The sequence below is a fragment of the Episyrphus balteatus genome, chromosome 4 (genome assembly GCF_945859705.1).
Source record: "Episyrphus balteatus chromosome 4, idEpiBalt1.1, whole genome shotgun sequence".
Lineage (NCBI taxonomy): Eukaryota > Metazoa > Arthropoda > Insecta > Diptera > Syrphidae > Episyrphus > Episyrphus balteatus.
In genome coordinates, this window is record NC_079137.1 from 57,272,556 (window position 1) to 57,294,545 (window position 21,990).

The window sequence follows — 21,990 nt, forward strand, 5'->3', positions numbered from 1 at the left end:
CTTTCAAATTTTGCTTTTTTTTATAAATCATGTTTTTTGAACTGAAATCATGTTTTTTATCATGTTTTTTTAAATTTCGAAATGGCAGCACTGGTGATAGAGCTTATACTATCGTATGGATTTTTATGTTTTTTACCAACAATTCAAAATAAAAAATTCAAGCTTTAAAATGAGAGCATGAGACTTTGAAGAACAAATATTTTATCCATTGCAATTTTTGTTTTTTTTTTTATATAGGTAGGTACCTAAAAATTTATTTGATCCCTTTTTTTGCTATCCTAAGTGTAGTTAGTTTCTGTGAGTATAGTTTATCTATTCTTTGATGGATGGTGCAAGTGAATAAACATTTCGATGTTTTTTAAAGGTATAATAAAAAGTCTGCACTCTTTTTAAAATTTCTTTCTGGGTCTTAGTTTCCTTAAGACTCGGCAATTCAACAAATAAATGAGTATATTGTTAAGAAAAGATAGGAACTATTATCAGAAAAATTAATTCATGAATTTGTAGGTATATTATAATTTATATCGCCACATAATTTCACTTTCAATATCATGTTCAAAGTCCCCCCAAAAATTTCCCTTTTGGCTTTTTTTCAACCGCAAGTGTAGAAAATTTATTTTGAAGAAATTTGGTCATAGATCATAATATATGCCGTACTTTTACTTACTTTTGAGATTTGTTATGAGACTAGGGCCTACGTGTGGCTTTATTAATAGCTGAATATAAGTGAAAAAGTTTCTTTGAAGAATAATACTGCACTGTATCCGTCTTCAAATCGGTTGAAATGTGGGGTGTCCTCAGACTTAACAGTCTGAGAAAAAATTATACTTTTGTAAATAGAAGTAGATATAATTTTGTATTTCTTAGGCACTCGATGATGTAGTTTCTTTATTTTTAGAAATGTATTGACCTTGACTATTTCCACCTACTCATGATTGAATCTTAGTTTTATCACAAACTTTCGAAATGATAACGAAAAGATCATGAGCAATGTTCATGTCAAAAAAAAAAAAAAAAACAATACTCTGTCTATAAACTGAAGGGTAAAACCAGGAATTCGGTCAACAATTTTGATTAAAAGGGGTTTTCCAATGACAACATACGCGTGCCTTTTATGATGATATCTCACATTAAATTACTTCAAGTACAAGCTATTAACTGTGATAAGAGCAATCTGAAATTGTTTTTTCTTAATTATAGTTATAACGATATCGGTTGGCGATAATCGTATTACGGAATGAGTTCCCAGACATTTTTTGCTATCACCGATTGAAGATCTACATATTATATGGTTGAATAATTTGAAAACGGCATAGTCACTGCTTTTTTTCGTGAAACGATTTTATTCGTCAACAGAATCATAAGCTGTGTTTTCATGAAAATTATGCAAAGCAAAGCAAAAACTCTCAACGAAAATGCTCAAAAGACAAGCTGATTTTAAGGTTCTTTATGAATTGATGCAAGTTTCAAATATCCCAAGAAATTCCCCGGAAGTTTTTTGATGTTGGACTCTCGACTTGAACTCTCACAGAAACACCCATATAATGACCGAGCCGACTCGTTAAATTTTTAAATGGTTCAGTTACTTTAACATTTACACCGAACTCTGATTTCCGTCATAAATACAAAACAATTTCTATATATGTACAAAATATTACACATACACCACAGTGACCAATTAAACCTAAACAACTTAACACAAATTGATATCAAAATATGCTATCGATGACCATTAAATGAAACCATCTCGTATAAGTTTGTAGACAAAATTATGGGCCATCTAGAGCCGATGCCTTCCATATTTTTCGTCTGCCCCAGCAACTTTTCCGGTTTAGGAGTACAAAATTTCAGCAGTGAAGAATTTCGTCGTACATAACAAGAAATTGACCTTGAGCACTATTAATGAACTTTGCGTTTTGGCAAACAAATCATTTTACCAATTCTTCTTTTTTGAGCGGCTATTTTCAAAATGGTTGCACTTCGTTCGTGTTTTGTCATAGCTCTTGAATATCATCAGCTTTCGGGGTAGAAATGTCATCCCTATAAAGGTTTTCTGTATTCTTTGCTTGAATTTATACTCACTTCTACTTCGCTTCCTGCTTGCAGATTCCACTTCGAGGCGCGACTTTTGATATGTATTATTAGAGAGGCACTTATACCAAGCTTTGAATGCCATTTTCATTTTACTTAAAACTACTTTCGCTACAGCAAATTTTGAACGAACTTCTTCTCTATTAATTTTTTACTGAGATTTAAAATGTTCTGTTCACATCTTGAATTCAATTTAAACATTCTTCAAATTATTTAAAAAAAAGTTTCCCTTTCAGCTTTCAAACGTTAAATCCACTCCTGGTATTGTTTTCTTCTATTCTGCAGAGATTCGCTGCATACAAATACCAACCACCAACCAATTCTCTTAAATGCGGCAAACCACAAGTGTTAATACACCTTTTTTTGCTTCTGCTTTTACGCCAGTTTGAGTAAAAATAAATATTCAAAAAAAGTTATTTAGGGAAGTGAGACAGACATCATCAATGACTTCCGAGCCTGCGCATATATTTATTTATATCCTCTTCAAGCCATGTGGTAAAAGAAAATTTCAAAAAAATTTCCGCATATTAATCAATGTAAACAAAAGATTATTTTATTATTTAATAAAAATGTGTGGCGGAGCTTTGGAAATGTAATTTTATCTATAATCAATAAATATATGAGCGTATGATAGTAGAAAAGAAAAAACCAGGTCAGTCAATTTTATGCCATTTCCATTTAAACCAGATAACCTCACCAGACAACGGCATTGTGTATATTTTGATAACAACAGTACCATGAGAAAGATAAGACCGAAATAAAAACACTTAAAAAGCAATTCATAATTGAAGATTGGCAAACAAAAGCGGAACTCTTACATTGATTCCGGCTTTCATTGTTAGGTTAAACTTAATGTAACAAACAAATCGAAAAATCCTGACCCTAGAAATCCGAGTCTTTAAGAACAAACATAAAACTTGTTCTAGGCTATTACAAAAACGAATTTTTATTTATATAAAACTAAATCTATATAACTATTATATACAAGAAAAAAAAAAACAAAGAAGAAATAATTTAAAAGTATTTTGACAGAAAAATAAACTTAAAAAAATTATTCCAAATTGGGACATTTGAAAATCTTTGCCGTGTTATCTTCTGAAACCGACATCACAGTTCCTTCTCGGGCATTATACTGCATTGAATAAATATCACCCATATGACCGGATAGAGTAAATATTCGGCTTCCATTTCTCGCATCATAACCAAAGATGTGTCCCTGAATTGTCCCCACAAGCAAAGTGTGGTCCGAAATCCATTTCATTCTAAAAAAAGAAAACAATTTTATCATATAAAATTTTTAATGTTGTTATTGTTTTTTAAAAACTTACGTCGTCACTCCATCATCAATTTCTGGATGTTCACATTGAGTACGCATGGAATACTTTTGATAATCCCATATCGCAATTTGTCCCTGAAGAGTTCCACTAGCTGCAACTTTGAATTCCGGTGATGGTGAAAATGCCACACATTCAACTGGACCACCAGCTTCAACCGAACCAACTGGCCCGCTGTTGGTGAGGAACAAAAGTTTACCATCTTCACCTCCAGTCATATAGACTGGATTTTCACGATCACAAGAAACTGTAGAGACATTGTCTTTGTGTGCCATTGGATGATTTAATTCAACTTCCATAATTATGGAATTTGATTTAATGTCCCATAGTTTGACACATCCATTACCATAGCCAGCTAAAAGTTTTTTCCCATCACCGGTTATCTGAAAATTAGTTAGAAACATAGATTTAAATTGCATTCGATTTGAAATGATGGTGTTTTTGAAAGTTACCTCAGCAGATTCACATTTCACTCCGTTGCCAGGGAGAATTTTACAATCTCCCGATGGTATTCTCCAGATGTAAATTTCACCAGCTTCACTTCCAGCTATGAGAACATTTGCAGCTCGATGCCATTTCATCCAGCACATATCACCCATAGAATAGTCCCAGACTTTTGTTACTTCATCTGTTATTTTGAAGATCTAAAAAGATAAAATACGAATTAAAATGTATTTTATAGATGAAAAAATATTTAATTTATTGGGGGTTGGTGGAGAACAACTCCTTGAATTCAATGATCCCTGACAGAAACTTAACGAAAAGACAAATTGTAGAGTGGCAAACTTAATGGTCAACCTAAACAAATAAAGGATAATTGTTTAGAAAATAAGTTGAAGTTCACGCGACTTATTCCAAAGCTACAAACCTCAACTTTGAAAATGCAACGATCTATGCACGTTATTGTGCATTTTTAATTGTTGTTTCTTTATATAAACGGTCTAGTAAAATTTTGTTAGACAGTTAGCAAATTAGAAACATTTTTCTTGGCAAATTTTTCACCAACTTATCTATGAAAAAAAGAAAAGCTGTTGTTTAAACTGCCGGATTTAATAAAAAGCAGATAAATTATAACTATTTTTTTTTTTTTTTTCAATAGCTTTTGTACCTACAAAAATATTGTAAAAAAAAAAGAATTTTTAAGATTTATTTGGCAATTTTAAGAATGTTTTTTTTTTAAACCATTTTTTGAAGACAGGCATTTTTAAATGTTTTGTAGATTCTGTATGTAAACCATCTGGTAAAGTTTTGGCAGACGGTTGTTGCAAATTAGAAACATTTTTTATTGGCAATATTTTTTTAACTTATTTATTAAATCAAATAAGCATGAACTAATAAAATCTGCCATTTATTTTTTTTTTAATTATTTAAATTGATGTCAAACACGGCTGTTCTAATATTCGTTTAAAATTTGAAAACGAAAATTGAATCCGTACGGATTGAAAACGGTTGGTTTGATTTCCATTCGACTTTTTTGTTTTCCGGTAGCAAATTGCTAGGATTGAAAACGGCAAAAATTTGTCGCATTGTAGACCTGTTCGCTTTTCAAAACAGCTATGAATCCGCAAAATGTGTTCGAATACGGAATTCGGAACAGCTAAAATTCGAAAACGGGAGAAAACAGAATTCGAATGGAAATCAGAGCAGCCGTGAAAGTGTCGTTTTCGAAAGTAAGCTGTCTATAAAACAATTCCTAGTCTAATATTTTGAATCAAGGACTTTAAATATCAATAGGTTATTGGTATTGGACTTCATCAAGAATTTGTATCACCCATTAATTTCTGAAGTACTTAACGTAAATTAATGAGAAATAGCGCCTAGGCAAACAAGTTTTCTTTAATGTTAGTTAAAAAGTCTGCTTTATAGTTGCACTAAAGCAAAATTCGTTCAGTGTGTAATGTGTATTGTAGTTTCTGTATGTAAACCATCTGGTAAAGTTTTAGCAGATGGTTGTTGCAAATTAGAAACGTTTTTCTTGGCAACTTATTTAATAAAACTTATCTTTTAAGGCAAATAAGCTTCAACTAATAAATGCTGCCATAATTTTTATTCTTAATTTATGGAAAAACGTTTTTTAATAATTATTTATATGTATAAACATCTGGTATCAATTAAAAAAACTTAGTTTCTTGCTTAATTTCATTACAGAAAAACTTCGAGTTTGAAGAAACTTTCTTTTACCAGGGTCCAATTTCTCATTAAGATACATCAACGACCTTTAAGATCAATAGGTGTGTCGTATTGGACTTCACGAAGTATTTGAATCTTAACTAATTTCATTGGAACGCATTTCTTGATTTTTAAAGTTATTTATGTCTATAAAATGTATGCTCAACTTTGTTTAAAAAGTGTGCTTTATAATTTAGTCAGAGGAACAATAAATTTAATTGTATTGTAGTTTCTGTATGTAAACCATCTGGTAAAGTTTTGGCAGACGGTTGTTGCAAATTAGAAACGTTTTTCTTGGCAGCATTTTTACAAAACTTATCTATTAAAGTGAATAAGCCTCAATTAATATATCGTCCCGTTTCTGCTTGAACCTCGTAAGTACATTTTTTTAAAAGATTTTTTTTTCTGTTAAACATTGCTCTAAAACTTACAGATAGAATAGCTGCAAGGGTTTAAGTGTAGAAATAATTCAATTAATATGTCTAAAACATAACTTAATTTCCCTTTGTTCAATTCATATTTTTAATTTTGAGAAAAATGTATATTTATTTTAAGGAATGATCAAAATTTTTTTTGTAAATACGTGGTTCAGGCAGAAACGGGACGATATGCTACCCTTAAAAGTTATGGGATACCCTTTATTCAAGTCATGAAATTAAAAAAAAAAAAAAACAGTTTTTTTCCGTGTTCTATGTTTGATTAACAGTTTTATATGATACATGGTTCGCTTAGGTAGGTGATTTTTCTCCAGCCTGACGAAATATTTTTATTTTTTGTTCGAATTCATATTTAATTTAACAGTAAGTAACAAAAGTCTGGTTTCTGGAATTTTAATTTTAATTATATCAAATAACAAAAATTGTTGATCAACGGTGAAGAGTTTAATATTACACCTCTTTTCGAAGCAAAAAATTGCATTTGTTATTTTCAAAATTTTCAATAAATTAGCTATGTTCATATTATATTGAACCATTTTGTTCACATGGACCGAAAAGTAGAAATAGACTGTACGATTCTTGTGGACAGTGAAATTTGCACTGCTTTATAGGAATTGTTATGATGTTTGTAGTTTCTGTATGTAAACCATCTGGTAAAGTTTTGGCAGGCGGTTGTTGCAAATTAGAAACGTTTATCTTGGCAACTTTTTTATAAAACTTATTTATTGATGTAAATAAGCCTCAATTGATAAATGTTGCCCAAATTTAGTTACAATATATGAACATACAGATTAAAAATTACAAATGCGTTATTTTTGAAAAAAAAAATATAACTTCAATAAAAAAGTAGTCATTGTATGAGCTCAAGCTTTCCTTCGGATCGGATATTTCTAAATCGAGACTAATTTTTTTTTTCAAATTCATTTTGAAAATATTCCTTCAAGTTCAGCGTGTTAATTGTGTCTGTTCATTTTTTCAGTGTTCGCAGAAAATGGCTATACGATTCTTTTGGGACCTGATATCAATTTCTTTAGATATCTTTATCTATCTCAAAAACTGAAGACTCGCTTTGTTTTTTTTTTTTTAATGTAGTTCCTGTATGTAAACCATCTGGTAAAGTTTTGGCAGACGGTTGTTGCAAATTAGAAACGATTTTATTGGCAGTTTTTCCTAGCAAAACTTATTTATTAAGAAAATAAGTTTCAAATAATGAACGCTGCCACAATATTGCTTTTAATTGTATTAAGTTGATATTTATTTGATAAAATGTAGTTTTCGTAAGTAAGCTGTCTAGAAAGGAAATTTGTAGACCGCTGTTGCAAATTAAAAACATTTATTCTTGCACTTCATCTTTAAAAAAAAACACCAAACATTAATTGATTTGGTTTTATCAGTAAGATGATGTGCATAACAAGATGAACAAAATATATTAACTCTCTGCTCGAATAAAGTTAAAAAAAATTAAACATAAAAGTGGCATAACATAAAAAGAGTCTATTGCCTAAAAGGAGCGTGATGATAGTACCAATATTAGGGAAATAGATTTAAATCTCGCCTATAAACAACAACACCAGTTATTTTATTAAAACCTTTAATATAAATTATGTAAACAGAATGCCTAACTACCGGTTTGTAAAAGATTTAACTCGTTTTGTTGATAGGAAGCTTAAACACTGAAGTTTAAAATAAGAACGTTTATTTACAAAACAATGCAGATGGAAAAGTACACATAAACGTTTGTTGTTAAACTATTTTACAGTTAAATTTCTTATCAGCAAAAATCTTCACAATCTAATAAAATTAAATTAATTCAACAAAATGACAGTAAATGCAGTTCTCATCAAATTGTGTAATAAGCCTCTTTTGATGAATGATGAGTCAAATGCTTTATGTTTTCATGACTGTCATTATTTCGAATCGAACCATAACTTTTTTATTTCCTATAACTTTATTGCAAGCCACTTTTTTACTAATGGTTTTATATAAAAATAACATAACATAGTAGAAGGTCTATCTCTTATTCCTCATAAACGAGGTGGCCGTTCTAGTTTTGTATTCGACTTTCGAATCGCGAGCCATTTGGACCTCTACAAGCGATTATATAAATACCCTATTATTTTAGAGCAAAAACAAAATTCCAAATGATTTAAGACTAGCAATGTTGCCAGATCAATCCTAAGGCACTCCGGCTATATACATCATTGTATATAAACGTACTGGTAACCATTCCCATTTTAGGAGGAAAATATTTTCCTAGATGAAATTTTTTTTTTTATCCAGATAATTCGATAACAGAAAACGGAGTCGGTGCTTGAGTTAAATATAATCTCGCATAAACCTTAACTTTAATCTAATTTTCCTCTTTCCATGCACATATCAACAAATGCCTTCCCGATTTTGTATGCATTACAATTATGTGAATATATACATAAATAAAAACAGTAACCTCTATTTTGGCGCAAAAATGTCTAGGCACTGCATAGTGTCCGCTATTTTTCAAAATAAAATTCCTTGTCTTTGGTTGACCATTTTTAAAATTTTTCCTGACTAAAAAATTAAAAATATTATTTCAATAGTAGGTACCTTTATTTATAATGTAATTTTTATTGTATAAATTTGGTAGGAAATGTGTATATTTGAATGGAGTTCGTTAAAGTCAGGCAAAAAAAACATACCTTGACCTTGTATTTTGTTATCGTTTGCGATTGCATTGGCTCATATTATTGAAATAAAATTAATTAACTCTTGGTATTGTTTTATTTAAAATAAAGTTTTTGTATTCGTTATTATAAATCGTAGTTGCATCTGCACACGCATTTACGTACTGTTTCTTAGAACTTTCTCCAATTTCATCGCCTCCACGATTAGAATAATACAGATTATGAAGTAAGTTTTAAAATGTCTTTGTGTAAAGATTATTATTGGCGAAATATTTTAAACGATTTAGTAAAATTCTAAAACCATTTTAATGATTTACTAGGTTAAAAATAAGTCCCCTTCTTGACATAGTAAATTACTTAAATGGCTTAAGCATTTTACCAAATCGTTTAGAATTTTGCGCCATTAATTTTTTTTAATACCTCTGGGATTTAAACTCGATAAGTTCGCTTCGAGATCATACCATTACCGAAGCTGTTTTGAACATTTAAAAAAGAAAGTGCATCTAATGCATTTTTACCATTTCTGATGCAATGCCATTGCAATTTTGCTCCTAACTCAACGAAAGAATTACCGTTAAGCTGTTTTGAACATTTAAAAAAAAAAGTGCATCTAATGCATTTTTACCATTTCCGATGCAACGCCATTGCATTTTTGGTCTTAACTCAACGAAAGCATTACCGTTGAGCTGTTTTGAACATTTTTGAAAAAAAAAGTGCATCTAATGCATTTTTACCATTTCTGATGCAACGCCATTGCATTTTGCTCCTAATTCAACGAAAGAATTACCGTTGAGCTGTTTTGAACATTTTTGAAAAAAAGTGCATTTGATGCATTTTTACCATTTCTGATGCAACGCCATTGCATTTTTGCTCCTAACTCAACGAAAGAATTACCGTTGAGCTGTTTTGAACATTTTTGAAAAAAAGTGCATTTGATGCATTTTAACCATTTCTGATGCAACGCCATTGCATTTTTGCTCCTAACTCAACGAAAGAATTACCGTTGAGCTGTTTTGAACATTTTTGAAAAAAAGTGCATTTGATGCATTTTTACCATTTCTGATGCAACGCCATTGCATTTTTGCTCCTAACTCAACGAAAGAATTACCGTTAAGCTGTTAAGAACATTATTGAAAAAAAGTGCATTTGATGCATTTTTACCATTTCTGATGCAACGCCATTGCATTTTTGCTCCTAACTCAACGAAAGAATTACCGTTGAGCTGTTTTGAACATTTTTGAAAAAAAGTGCATTTGATGCATTTTTACCATTTCTGATGCAACGCCATTGCATTTTTGCTCCTAACTCAACGAAAGAATTACCGTTGAGCTGTTTTGAACATTTTTGAAAAAAAAGTGCATCTAATGCATTTTTACCATTTCTAATGCAACGCCATTGCATTTTTGCTCCTAATTCAATGAAAGAATTACCGTTAAGCTGTTATGAACATTATTGAAAAAAAGTGCATTTGATGCATTTTTACCATTTCTGATGCAACGCCATTGCATTTACTCTCTTAACTCAACGAAAGAATTACCGTTACGCTGTTTTGAACATTTTTGAAAAAAAGTGCAGCGAATGCATTTTTACCATTTCTGATGCAATGCCATTGCAATTTTGCTCCTAACTCAACGAAAGTCATGCTAAATGGGAAAAGTGCATTTGATGTCTCTTAACTATTTGCCAATATTTCTTTTACAGTTAACTCTTGAGGCAGTTCAACAATTCTTTAATCGAAACCTCCATACGAAATCAATTACCAAAAAAATATATCGATAATTTTGTTTAGTAAAGACCCAAACCTATTTTTTGAATATCGATTTTGGTTCGATATTCAATTTTTTCTATTTTTATAATTCACAGCCACTTATGGTCAGCAGTTGAATATAAGTAGCGCTTTTGATGAATATTTTCAGTGTCATCGACTTGAAAATTTGAAATCGAAAGATTCGAAAAAAAAAAAAAAATCGATAACAAAAAATTAAAATCGAAAAAGAAAAAATAGAAGAAGAGAAATTGAAAATGGATAATTTAACCGAAAGAGCATTTTTTAGAAACGTAAGTTTTAATTTAATTGATTGTTAAAACCATAAATTATAATATTTTAATATTTTTTATTAGTTCGCCGGCATGCAGTGGTCAAATCCGCGCCATTGGTTTAGGAGGACAAATAATTTGGTAAGCTAAATGAAAAATTGAATTTTTTGTTAAAAATATATTAAATTTTTAATATTTTAATGTTTAGCAACAAATTACCAATGTCCAAGAACCAGTCCAACCCGTCGAATTGATTGGGGATGGACCACACGTGCTGGTAAGCTGACATATATATTATTTTTTATATTTTGAAATTTTGTTCTTATTTTCTTCCTTTCTTCAGCCCAATCTAGGCGTGATATATTATCCTCGCCAAAACATTATAGCTTCCAGGACTAGGGTGGTCAGAATCCACCGAAGGGTCCATTTTTCGGTAAGAAAATATTTTGACATATAATTTTTCAATAATATTTTTTTTTTATTTGATATTTGATTGCTATGTTTTTTTTTTTTTTATTTTCAGAAATTTAATTTGTTTCTCCAGTGGGTGAGGAACAAATATTGGAAGCTAGAGCGATGGCTTAGGAGGAGATTCGATAGGAAATCCTTAATGGCAATTTTGTTTTCAATTTGCTTTTTTATAGGATTATCTGTTTATTGATTTATTTATTAACTATATTTTATTTAATTATTCTTTTGTTTATTTTCAGGGTCGATGTTTTTTTTTAAATAAATATTTACTTCTTTTGCAGTTTTATTTACTTAACCTTTTTGTCTTTTCCTTTATTTTGGTGGATAATTTTTTTTTCTATTTTTTTATTGATGTTTTCAGGTTAAGGGAAGAATCTTTTCTAAATAAATAGCTGAGGAAAATATTTAAAACGATTTCAAACTAGAAAGAAATAAGAATATTTAAGAGTTGAACGAAAATATTCATATCGTTTGGCTACCAAATGGAATGGAAAATTGAATAGAAATTTCTGAATCAGGTTTGAAATCGTTTAAATTTTTTTTTTTTTAATATATCGTGAAATTCGGAAAAAAAAACATTATTTATGTAAATGAGTTCAGTGATAAGTGCTAAGTGACAAGTTTATAGTGATAAGTGTTAAGTAACAAGTGATATAATAAAAAGAGGATTAGGCCTACTGGGGAAACCTCTATAAAAAAAACGCATCTGGTATTCTACCCCATTGGGTGATGTGGAAAAGAATACGGAAATTTTTGTTTGCGTTTTTGAACAAAACAAAAATGAGTTTTAGTGCACAGAAAGTTTGTTAAGTGCATTTTAATATTAAATTTACAGCCATGGACAAAGAAATAGCACACTTTCGATTATTCTTACAAAAATTGATTTTATTTGGGACCTATGTACTTGAATATTATAATTTTTAATTCAGGACATGAATTAGATTATGAGGATTCATAACATTAATAACTAGAAAGTATGTATTTCATTTCAATTAAATTTTTAAAAATTATAATTTTTAGAGAATACCTTTTTTTCTTGTGGACAAGGAAATAGCACATATTCCTAAAATCGTAAAAAAAAATTATTTCTAAGCAAAAATTCTTACAAATTAGAATAAATTCAGTATAGCCAAGTTAATACTTTGTTAGTTGACCACGATTTTTCTTAGATTTTTGGCTCTCGTTGGCAAACTTTTAACTAACGTCTGGCATCTACTTTGTGGAGTAGGATACCATCCTTTTCTGATTCCAGCCCAAAGATTGTTTGAATTTTTGAACTCGTTTGCACAATCGTAACCTTGACATCTTCAATAGATGTTAAGACCCTGACTTTGAGTTGGTAAGGTGCAAACATTGTTTTTTTCGTGCGAAAACCAAACTTGTTCTATTTTTTATGTATTTTTGGGGTCATTGCATGCGTGAATATCCAATTTACTTGCGAGAAATATGGTTCAATGGTATTCTTAAGTATATTAAGATGCGAGAATGCATTCATTCTGCCGTCCACCTAACCAATGGGCCCTTTCCAAGGTAGGAAAATGCGTTCCAAACCATCAAATCTCATCCTCTTTGTTTCATCGTTTTGAGAGAATACTTTTTACACTAAGCGTAATGGAAAAATGTTTTCCTATTGGGTACAATGCAGTTTACCTTTATTTCAACACTTCCAAAGACTTTAATTCAAAAATGCATCATTAAGTCTTCTTCTTAAAAGTGTGCTTGACACTTTTTTCATCGAATTCTTTATTAACTTTGGCCATAATCGTACGAAATGACTTAAAATGTCCACATTTGCATTTCTTTCTGATCGCTCTATCCAATCGTATGGAAGTTTTGTGGGGAAGAAGCTTGCGTAATTTATTTTCAGAGTTTAAAATTTTATTTGCTCTTACTAAATAAATTGCATTATCCGCGATTTACTCGAAAAATTTAGAGTTTAAGCTATTTGAGAAGGATTTTTCCCTTGACTGTGAATCTCGAACATAATTTTCCTTTCTTTCGCAGTTTAATGAACTTTTGAGCCCGTTTTTTAAAAAGCACTTAATAACTTAATAAAGGAAATATATCACGCTACTTTTAAGACTTTATTGACTCGTTCACTTTATTTCGACAATATACCCAAAGAAAAAATTTTATAAAAAGCATTTCACGTATCTGAAATTGCATGATTTTTCTCAATAGTGTGCTATTTCTCACTCAATAGGTATATGTAAAAAAACACAATCTACACCATTTGATGAAAATAGACAAAAAAAACGAAACGGCACTGCATGGTGTCCGCTATTTTTCAAAATAAAATTCCTTGTCTTTGCTTGACCATTTTTAAAATTTTTCCTGACTAAAAAATTAAAAATATTGTTTTAAAATATCATTTCAATAGTAGGTACCTTTATTTATAATGTAATTTTTATTTTATAAATTTGGTAGGAAATGTGTATATTTGAATGGAGTTCGTTAAAGTCAGGCAAAAAAAACATACCTTGACCTTGTATTTTGTTATCGTTTGCGATTGCATTGGCTCATATTATTGAAATAAAATTAATTAACTCTTGGTACTGTTTCATTTAAAATAAAGTTTTTGTATTCGTTATTATAAATCGTAGTTCCATCTGCACACGCATTTACGTACTGTTTCTTTGAACTTTCTCCAATTTCATCGCCTCCACGATTAGAATAATACAGATTATGAAGTAAGTTTTGAAATGTCTTTGTGTAAAGATTATTATTGGCGAAATATTTTAAACGATTTAGTAAAATTCTAAAACCATTTTAATGATTTACTAGGTTAAAAATAAGTCCCCTTCTTGACATAGTAAATTACTTAAATGGCTTAAGCATTTTACCAAATCGTTTAGAATTTAGCGCCATTAATTTTTTTTAATACCTCTGGGATTTAAACTCGATAAGTTCGCTTCGAGATCATACCTCAACGGACTTCTTTCTGCTATTTTGGAGACTACGGTAACAATTAATTTTTGGCAATCGATTTTTTGAAATTTTATAATTTTTTTTTTGTTATGAATTTACGGGCCTTAAGACCATTTTTTACTTCGAATACAAATAAATCGTTGATAATTTTTTTACTATGCGTGATTCACGGCTGTTCGAATTCTATTTTATCCAGTTTTCAAATTTTAGCTGCTCTGAATTCCTACAATCCGACAAATGTTTGCCGTTTTCAATCCAGGTTAAAATTTGCTACGGGAAAACAATATTCTTCAACAAAAAATTCGAATGCTAATCAGAACAACGGTTTTCAATCCGTACAATTTTCGTTTCCGTTTTCAAATTCGAACGAATATTAGACAACAGTGATAGTAAGTTTTTTATCTTTATATATAACGCTAAAGGTTTGTCGCCTTGATATTTTGTTAAATACGATTTAAATGTAATAGGTAATATAAAAAAATGTAAGCTTGGACTCCAAAAACTCGTCTCTAAAAGTTTAAGGTTTTCAATAGACTGCGTTTTTTTTCATCTTTTTGCAAAATGAAGAAATGTTTGAGCTTATTAAATATGTTGAGGCATCTCTCTTAATACTTTTTATTCTCTAACCATGGAACTGTACAACATTTTAAATGGAATTTAGAAGGTACGCTCAGTCTCGGATGTAAACAAAGTACTCCTTGCATAAGTGTCTTTGAAAACGTAATATGTTAACAAGTCTTAAGAAAATATGAAGTTCCCGAGAAACATTCGCGAGCCATCTTCATGGTTTTATGAACAACATAACCTCAATATCCAGGAGTTGCAATCTTATTTGAGTCTTTTTTTAAATAACAAATTATCAATTCGCCCATCCACAGTTACTTGAAGATTTTTATGTTTGTTTAAAAACCGGATCCCGTTTCAAAAGTTTATCTTTGGATTAGGCAAAACCCACAGATTTGCTCTCTAAATATCGATTACACACTGTCTTTCGTTTCTTCGAAGTAACGAAATTCATATTTTACCTTTTTGTTTTGCTTCTTTAATTCCATTAAAAACGCAATTTTTATTTTTATTGTATCGGAAAGTATTTTCTTTTAGCCATAAGACCTTTTTTAATCAAAACATAATAAGGATAAAAAGCATATTGAGAAAAAACAACTATCCAGAAAACATTATAAAAAAACTTATTTCAGCAGTTAAAAATGAAAATTTGCAAGCCAAAATAATTTCACCACAAAGATTTGACCAGAGCAACTACAGTTTTTTATCTAATAATAATGATCGAACAAAAGATATTAATAATCAAATTTATTCAACAATGACGTATGTGCCAAAACTAAGTGAGTCCCTAGCTAAAGTGTGCCAATATTTTGTACCAGATGTTAAACCGGCAATGAAACCAACAGAACCAATATCAAAATTTTTCTTAAATACTAAACAAACAATTAATAAAACAGAAAATAGTGGATTAGTTTACTCGGTAAAATGCAATAATTGTGAAAAAGTTTATATAGGTGAAACAATTCAAAAAATGGGAACAAGAATGAGCCAACATAAGAACGAATGCGATAAAATTATTCAAGGGTCAATCAACAAAAACTTCGCTGCTTTGGCTGATCATGTCAGAGAAAGTGGACATTCTTTTGATTTCGATGGAAGCAAAATTTTAAAGTTAGAAAGAAATAAATTTAAGTTGCAAATACACGAGGTAAACCAAATTATAAAAAATGAACAAATTGCTTGTAATTATAAAATTGATAAACGTGATTACACAAATACATACTACAATTTAATAGTCGATGCCAATTTAAGAAACAGTTAAATTCAAAATTTTTAAGATATTTTTGTACTTTAAATACTTCTATAAACTTTGTTTAATGTTTAAAAAAAAAAAAATTTTATATCAAAACAAATGTCTGTTAAAATTTAATTTGTATAATTTTTATAAGAAAAGAGATACGAATTAAATCATTAATTTATTGTTAGTATTTTTGGTAGGTATAACTATAAATTTATTAATGTATTTTAGTATTAAACGCATGTTTTTATTACTAGATCCTGATGATGAGGCAAAAAGGCCCTCGAAATATATCGATACAATAAAAATAAAAATTGCGTTTTTAATGGAATTAAAGAAGCAAAACAAAAAGGTAAAATAAGAATTCTTAATATATAATCCAGCAATACAAAAAAACGAAATATATAACGAAATTCATTTATTTTCTTTATTTAACAAGATACAACAGAATTTGGGTGTTTTTATTGAATGAAGAATTGCATCTCTTTTACATAAAACGCGCCAATAGTCACCCTTATTTCAAACTCTAACGCCATTGAAATAATATAGCATCATTCTAATGTGTGGACATTTTTAGGACTAAAGAATGACTTTACTTAAGAATAACATGTACAGCCATGGACAGAGAAATAGCACACTATTGAAAAAAAATCATGCGAATCGAATTTTAGATATTAGGAATGCTTTTTATAAATTTTTTTCTTTTGGTATACTGTCGAAATAAAGTGATGGAGACAAAAATATCTTAAAAATACCGTTATTTTTTATATTTATTTGCACTAGCAATATAATGCTTTTTCTGTCTCTTTCGCTAGTGGACACAGAAATAGCACACATTTGTTTAACCGTTAAGTTTTTATTTCGCGTTCAAAAGTTGTAGACGAAAATGCATTCATTTTATTTCTACTATTTAATTAACTAGTATTTTTGAAAAAAATAGGCAGAACAAATTATTAAATTGCGAAAAAAGGGAGAATTACTTTTGATCTTCATAGTCAAGGGAAAAATCCTTCTCAATTAGCTTAAACTCTTAATTTTTCGAATAAATGATGGATAAAGCCATTTATTTAGAAAGAGCAAATAGAAATTTAAACTCTGAAATTAAATTGCGTTAACTTCTTCCCAGCAAAACTTCCATACGAGTGGATAGAGCGATCACAAAGAAACGCAAATATGGGCCTTTTGAGTCATCTCGCACGATTTTGTCCGAAGTAAATATAGAATTCGGCGAAAAAAGTGTCAAGCAGACTTTTAAGAAGGATACTTAATGATACTGAGTTGTACAGACAGGTAAGCAAGAAAAATCCAATGATATAAAAAGACACATGAAAGATCACCTAACATAAGCTAAAAAACATCAGAATAAAAACATGCAGTTTTGAATGAGAGTCTTTTGGAGTGATGAAATAAAGGTTAACCGCATTGGAACCGATGACAAAACATTTGTCCGTCGCCTAAAATGTTAAAAGGACAAGCCAAAGTATTATCTCAAGACGATGAAACTAAGAGGATAGGATTTGATGGTCTGGGGCGCATTTTCCTGGCATCGTAAGGACCCATTGGTTAGGTGGATGGCAGAATTGATAAATTCTTTTGTCTTAATATTAAATTAGAATACCGAGGAACCATATTTCTCGCCAGTTAATAAGATATTCATACATGACAATGACCCAAACATGCATCAGAAATAGTACAAGATAGGTTTTCGGACGAAAAAATCGATGTTTGCACCTAGCCATCTCAAATTCACAATCTTAACCCCATAGAAAATTTATAAATTGATGTCAAGGTTACGCGTGGGAAAAGAAAATTCAAAAATTCAAACGATCTTTGGGCCAGAATCAAAAGAAGCGTGCTACCGTACTCCACAAAGTGGATACCAGACGTTAGTTGAAAGTTTACCAAAGAGGTGCGAAGGAACTTTGAAAAACTGTGGTCTATTAACAAGTTACCAACTTAGTATAGGTCGTTTCAAATCAAAAGTCCCATGGAAAATTGAGCAAAAATAAAAAAACTTATTCGCTTACTGGAAGGAAGAATTTATGAGGCAGCTGAACTTTTTCTAAAATTACGATAAAATAATGAAGAACAGTTCTTGGTATCCCTATTTTAATTAATTGATCCCTCTGTGAGATTCACTGGGTTAGCCTCAGAAAGCATCACTCCATATCCGCTGACAATACAATACAATATCATTTGAAGGCAGTTGGGATAACTTTGCCGAAGATATTGTTATAGGACTAGGTGAAGATGGACCAGAAATGTCCAGTTCATATGATATCAATTCATAACTTAAAATTCTATTCACATCTTTTTATTTGTATAATTGGGCAGTAAATATCTTATTTTTCAATTATTTTGGAGTCGTCACCATAGAAATAATTAATAAACAAATTCAGATTTTTCGTTTGTTTATTTTTTTCTCTAGCATTTCTTTCATTCAAACAAGCATGATTTGTTGTTATTTTTGAGTTGATTTGTCGCAATGAGCCAATAAAATTGAGTTTTTTGTTTATTTGTTCTCAATTTTATTGGAAGGGAGAAAATAAACTCTGAGTCAGGACTTCTGATTTGAAACGACCTATAGTCACGGTTGCCGGAGTGGGTAGGATCCTACCAAACTGGGTAGGTTTTTTTACCTTGGGTAGGTTGGTAGGTTTGAAGTCAATTTGGTAGGTTTTTCCAAGTTCTTTCTCTAAAATAATTTTATTTTTAATAATTGACAAAAAAAATTGTAATTATGTCAAATCTACCCAAAATATTTGTGCCAAACAAATGTGCCCATCTAAACCGAGAGTAATAATATTAAGTAGTGTATGTAAACGCAGTATCCTCATTGTTGGTGTCTGAACTCATCCATTTTCATGTTTTGTGTTGACACTAACTTCACATTCTTGATTAGTGATTTCTACAAAATGGCATTACAATTTTATTTTAAAAGTTTTTTTCCAAAAAATTATTTATAAAAATTTTTTTTTTTTTAAAAACGGCTCTAATGATTTTGAAATTTTTTTTCTAAAAATGCACGTTTATATATCAATCAAAACTGCATACTTGTTTTGGAGGGCAATTTAATTTCAGATTTTATTTTATTTTTTTAAACGAATTTTATTTTTTTTTTTCCAAATTTCTATTTCTTAAAAATTTAAGCAACTATAACGCCAAGAGCAAGTTCGTGCGACCCAGTCGTGCATTTTATTTTTTTTAAACAAGAATTTATTCTTTTAAAATCGAAAATTTTCGTTGGGTAGGTTTTTCTTTGAATTGGTAGGTTTTTTTGGAAACTTTGGTAGGAAATTTTTTATGCGAGTGGCAGCCGTGCCTATAGTATTGAATTTATAGGAAATTGTAAGAATTTTTGCTTAGAAATGATTATTTTTATGATTTTCGGAATGTGTGCTATTTCTTTGTCAACAAGAAAAAAGGGTATTCTCTAGAAATTATAATTTTTAAAAATTGAATTGAAATAAAATAATTTATAATTATTAATTTTATGAATCCCTATAAGCTAATGCATGCCCTGATATAAAAATTATAATATATAAGTTAAAAGGTCCCAAACAAATCCAATTTTTGTAAGAAAAATCAAAAGTGTGCTATTTCTTTGTCCATAGCTGTATATTGAAGTGTGCTAGATTAGAATTTATGCTCCGAATATATGTAATAACCTAATTCTAAATAATGTATTTGTTTAACTTAAAACAAAATATTCCAAACTTACCATAATTTCCCCAGCCATATCGCCAGTGGCCAAATAAGTTCCATCCGCACTGAAATGTGTTTCAATGACTGAATCCTTGTGTCCTTCGACTGTGTATATTTTCTCTCCAGTTTGTGTATTCCAAACAATAGCTTTGTCATCTTCGCCTCCAGTCACAGCCCAGTCTTTTGTTGGATGCATTGAACACGTGAATGCCGACCCCTCGTGGCCACTTAAAGTAAGAATGGCGTCATCTTGGACTGGAGTTCGCGATTCAGGTTCACCATCATCGTCGGCATTGTTTTCATCATCGGAATTCTGATTCTGGAACATTGCTTCCAGATCTTCGATGGTAACTAAATTGCAAATAAAACTAATTAAACCATCAATGAATTATAAAATAATTTGTGTTTGAATTGTGAAAGAAATTTATTTACCTTCTTCGAATTCTTCATCGTCAGCAACTAAATAATCATCGGTATCGTCTTCTTCAATATCTTGAATACGTGGTGGAGTATTCTCACGCATTTTTAGTTTTATTAATTTTTTTGTAAAAATTAAAAATTTAATCGGAAATGAAGAAAAACGTGCACGCGACTTTGATGATTTCTAGAAAAAGAAATGAAAAATGTCAGATGTCACTCAAACCAAACTGGTTGACGTTTCAAAAATGGCAAGTGGCAGCATTCAGGAAGAAAACTTTTGAATAATATCAGTGCTGCCAAAATTATTGAATTTGTATCTTCGCTGGTTAAGACAAGCGGAATGAAATGCGATAACTTTTTCATTGGAGACCTGAATAATGAACTGGATCTTTTAATTCATTTCACGAAAAAGAAAAAAATGCAGAGGTAGTTTATAAAAAGGGAAAACATATGAATTAAAAGCAAATAAATAAAATCAAAAATAAACATGCCAAAGTTAAACAAACTTTTCTGTGTGAATGCCGATATCAAGTGGTTCATTATTTTCTACTTGAATCTTCTGAACAAGTCAGACCTCTCAAAACACGGAAATTGAAATGCTGGTTTGAAAAGTTAGAGCAAGATTTCACTGGTGACAGCATTTTGGGCAGTTAAATAAATACACAATCTTTTACCAGTTTAAAATTATTTTTAACAGCCATCTTGACATTCACCGTAAATGTCAAGCCATCTTGACATGATAGCTGCCAAAATGAATGATTCACGCCTTTATATTATACATCTATAAAAAGGTAGGGAATAGCTATCTACTGCTCGTCAGCTGCATGCTATCTTGTTCTATGTCCATTTTTCAAAATGTTGGGAAATCAATTTTTAAAGTTCAGATTGAAAATTTTTGTTTCTATCAGAAAGTTTTTGAATGGTATTGATTTTTTGCTGAAAGCCTTGATAAATTTGTTTTTAAAACATAAAACATAACTTTTGTTTCTATTATTTTGATTTAGTTTTAAATTAAAATCAAAGAGGAAATCATTTTGCATAGAGGAAATTGGACAAGATAGTAATTATGAAATATAAATCCCATTTTTCAATGTAATACAAAAAAGAATTTACTGAACAAAAATGACATAATAAACCATTTAAAAGTGTCCTTTTGAACAAAACAGTTCCTTGTAACTTGAAATGAAATACAGTAAAACCCGGATAAGTACCTCACCTTAAATGCCCCGTTTTGTTAGGCACTAAAGCGGGTAAGTTACTAACAAGAACCCGCTTAAGTGCTCATAGGCACTTATCTCTATATTTACTTAAAAATAAAAAAAATATGTTTGATTTATTAAAAACAGAATCTTCATAAACAAAATAACTTTGAAAGTTTAAAATAACTAACTACTTAGTTTCTACTTTTAGTACAATTTTTGAATCTTAAAGCGCTTTAGCAAATGAAGTTTTTCTTACTGCTGAAACTTGTTTCAAATGTGTACTTAAAAGAATTTCCTTCAAGTAAATTCAATTATAAGTATTTAAAATAGAAGGTAGTTAAGCGGGAAAGGCAGTTAAGCGAAAGGTACTTAAAAGATGAGTTTTATATGAAAAAATCCTTAAAATTTTGGTTCTAAAAAACAAAGGCACTTATGCGGGTTAGGCACTTAAGCGAGAGGCACTTATCCGGGTTTTACGTAGGTAATTTGCGCCAAGCGAAAGAGCATTCCAAAATTATATAGACATCATTCCTAACTCAATTTCGTAAAAAATGGTCTTAGAACAAGATACACAGAGAAAAAATAGGACAGGGATGACTATGCTTCTGGTATATTTAACTTTATTTCTGGTATATTTAACTTTATTCTGATTAAATAAACTAGAAGTAAAGTTATCCCTGGAGTTATGTTTTCTCCGTGTAGCATCCAGCCCACGTGCTTTTTATATCAGGGACG

The 21,990-nt window shown here is 30.2% G+C and overlaps 1 protein-coding gene across 2 annotated transcripts; it reads right to left on the reverse strand.

The window, feature by feature from the left end:
* Nucleotides 1-3,064: 3,064 nt before the first annotated feature.
* Nucleotides 3,065-20,252, reverse strand: LOC129918034 (angio-associated migratory cell protein). Of its 2 annotated transcripts, none has more exons than XM_055998341.1 (5): nt 20,066-20,252; nt 19,650-19,984; nt 3,878-4,069; nt 3,420-3,808; nt 3,065-3,353 (listed from the first exon to the last, which is right to left on the reverse strand). In XM_055998341.1, exons 1-5 carry the CDS (start codon nt 20,154-20,156, stop codon nt 3,143-3,145), a joined length of 1,218 nt encoding a protein of 405 aa, XP_055854316.1. In that variant the 5' UTR covers nt 20,157-20,252; the 3' UTR covers nt 3,065-3,142. The 2 variants fall into 2 exon arrangements, with proteins under 2 accessions (XP_055854316.1, XP_055854317.1); XM_055998342.1 differs by having other exon boundaries at nt 19,650-20,001; nt 20,066-20,188.
* Between the last annotated feature and the right edge of the window lie 1,738 nt (nt 20,253-21,990).

Excerpts from the sequence above, each read along its gene's own strand:
- LOC129918034 (XM_055998341.1), bottom strand. The coding sequence starts at position 20,156 with ATGCGTGAGAATACTCCACCACGTATTCAAGATATTGAAGAAGACGAT. Across the intron at positions 19,985-20,065 it reads CGATGAAGAATTCGAAGAAG|TTACCATCGAAGATCTGGAA; the intron begins GTAAATAAATTT and ends TTTGCAATTTAG. Across the intron at positions 3,809-3,877 it reads TGAAATGTGAATCTGCTGAG|ATAACCGGTGATGGGAAAAA; the intron begins GTAACTTTCAAA and ends ACTAATTTTCAG.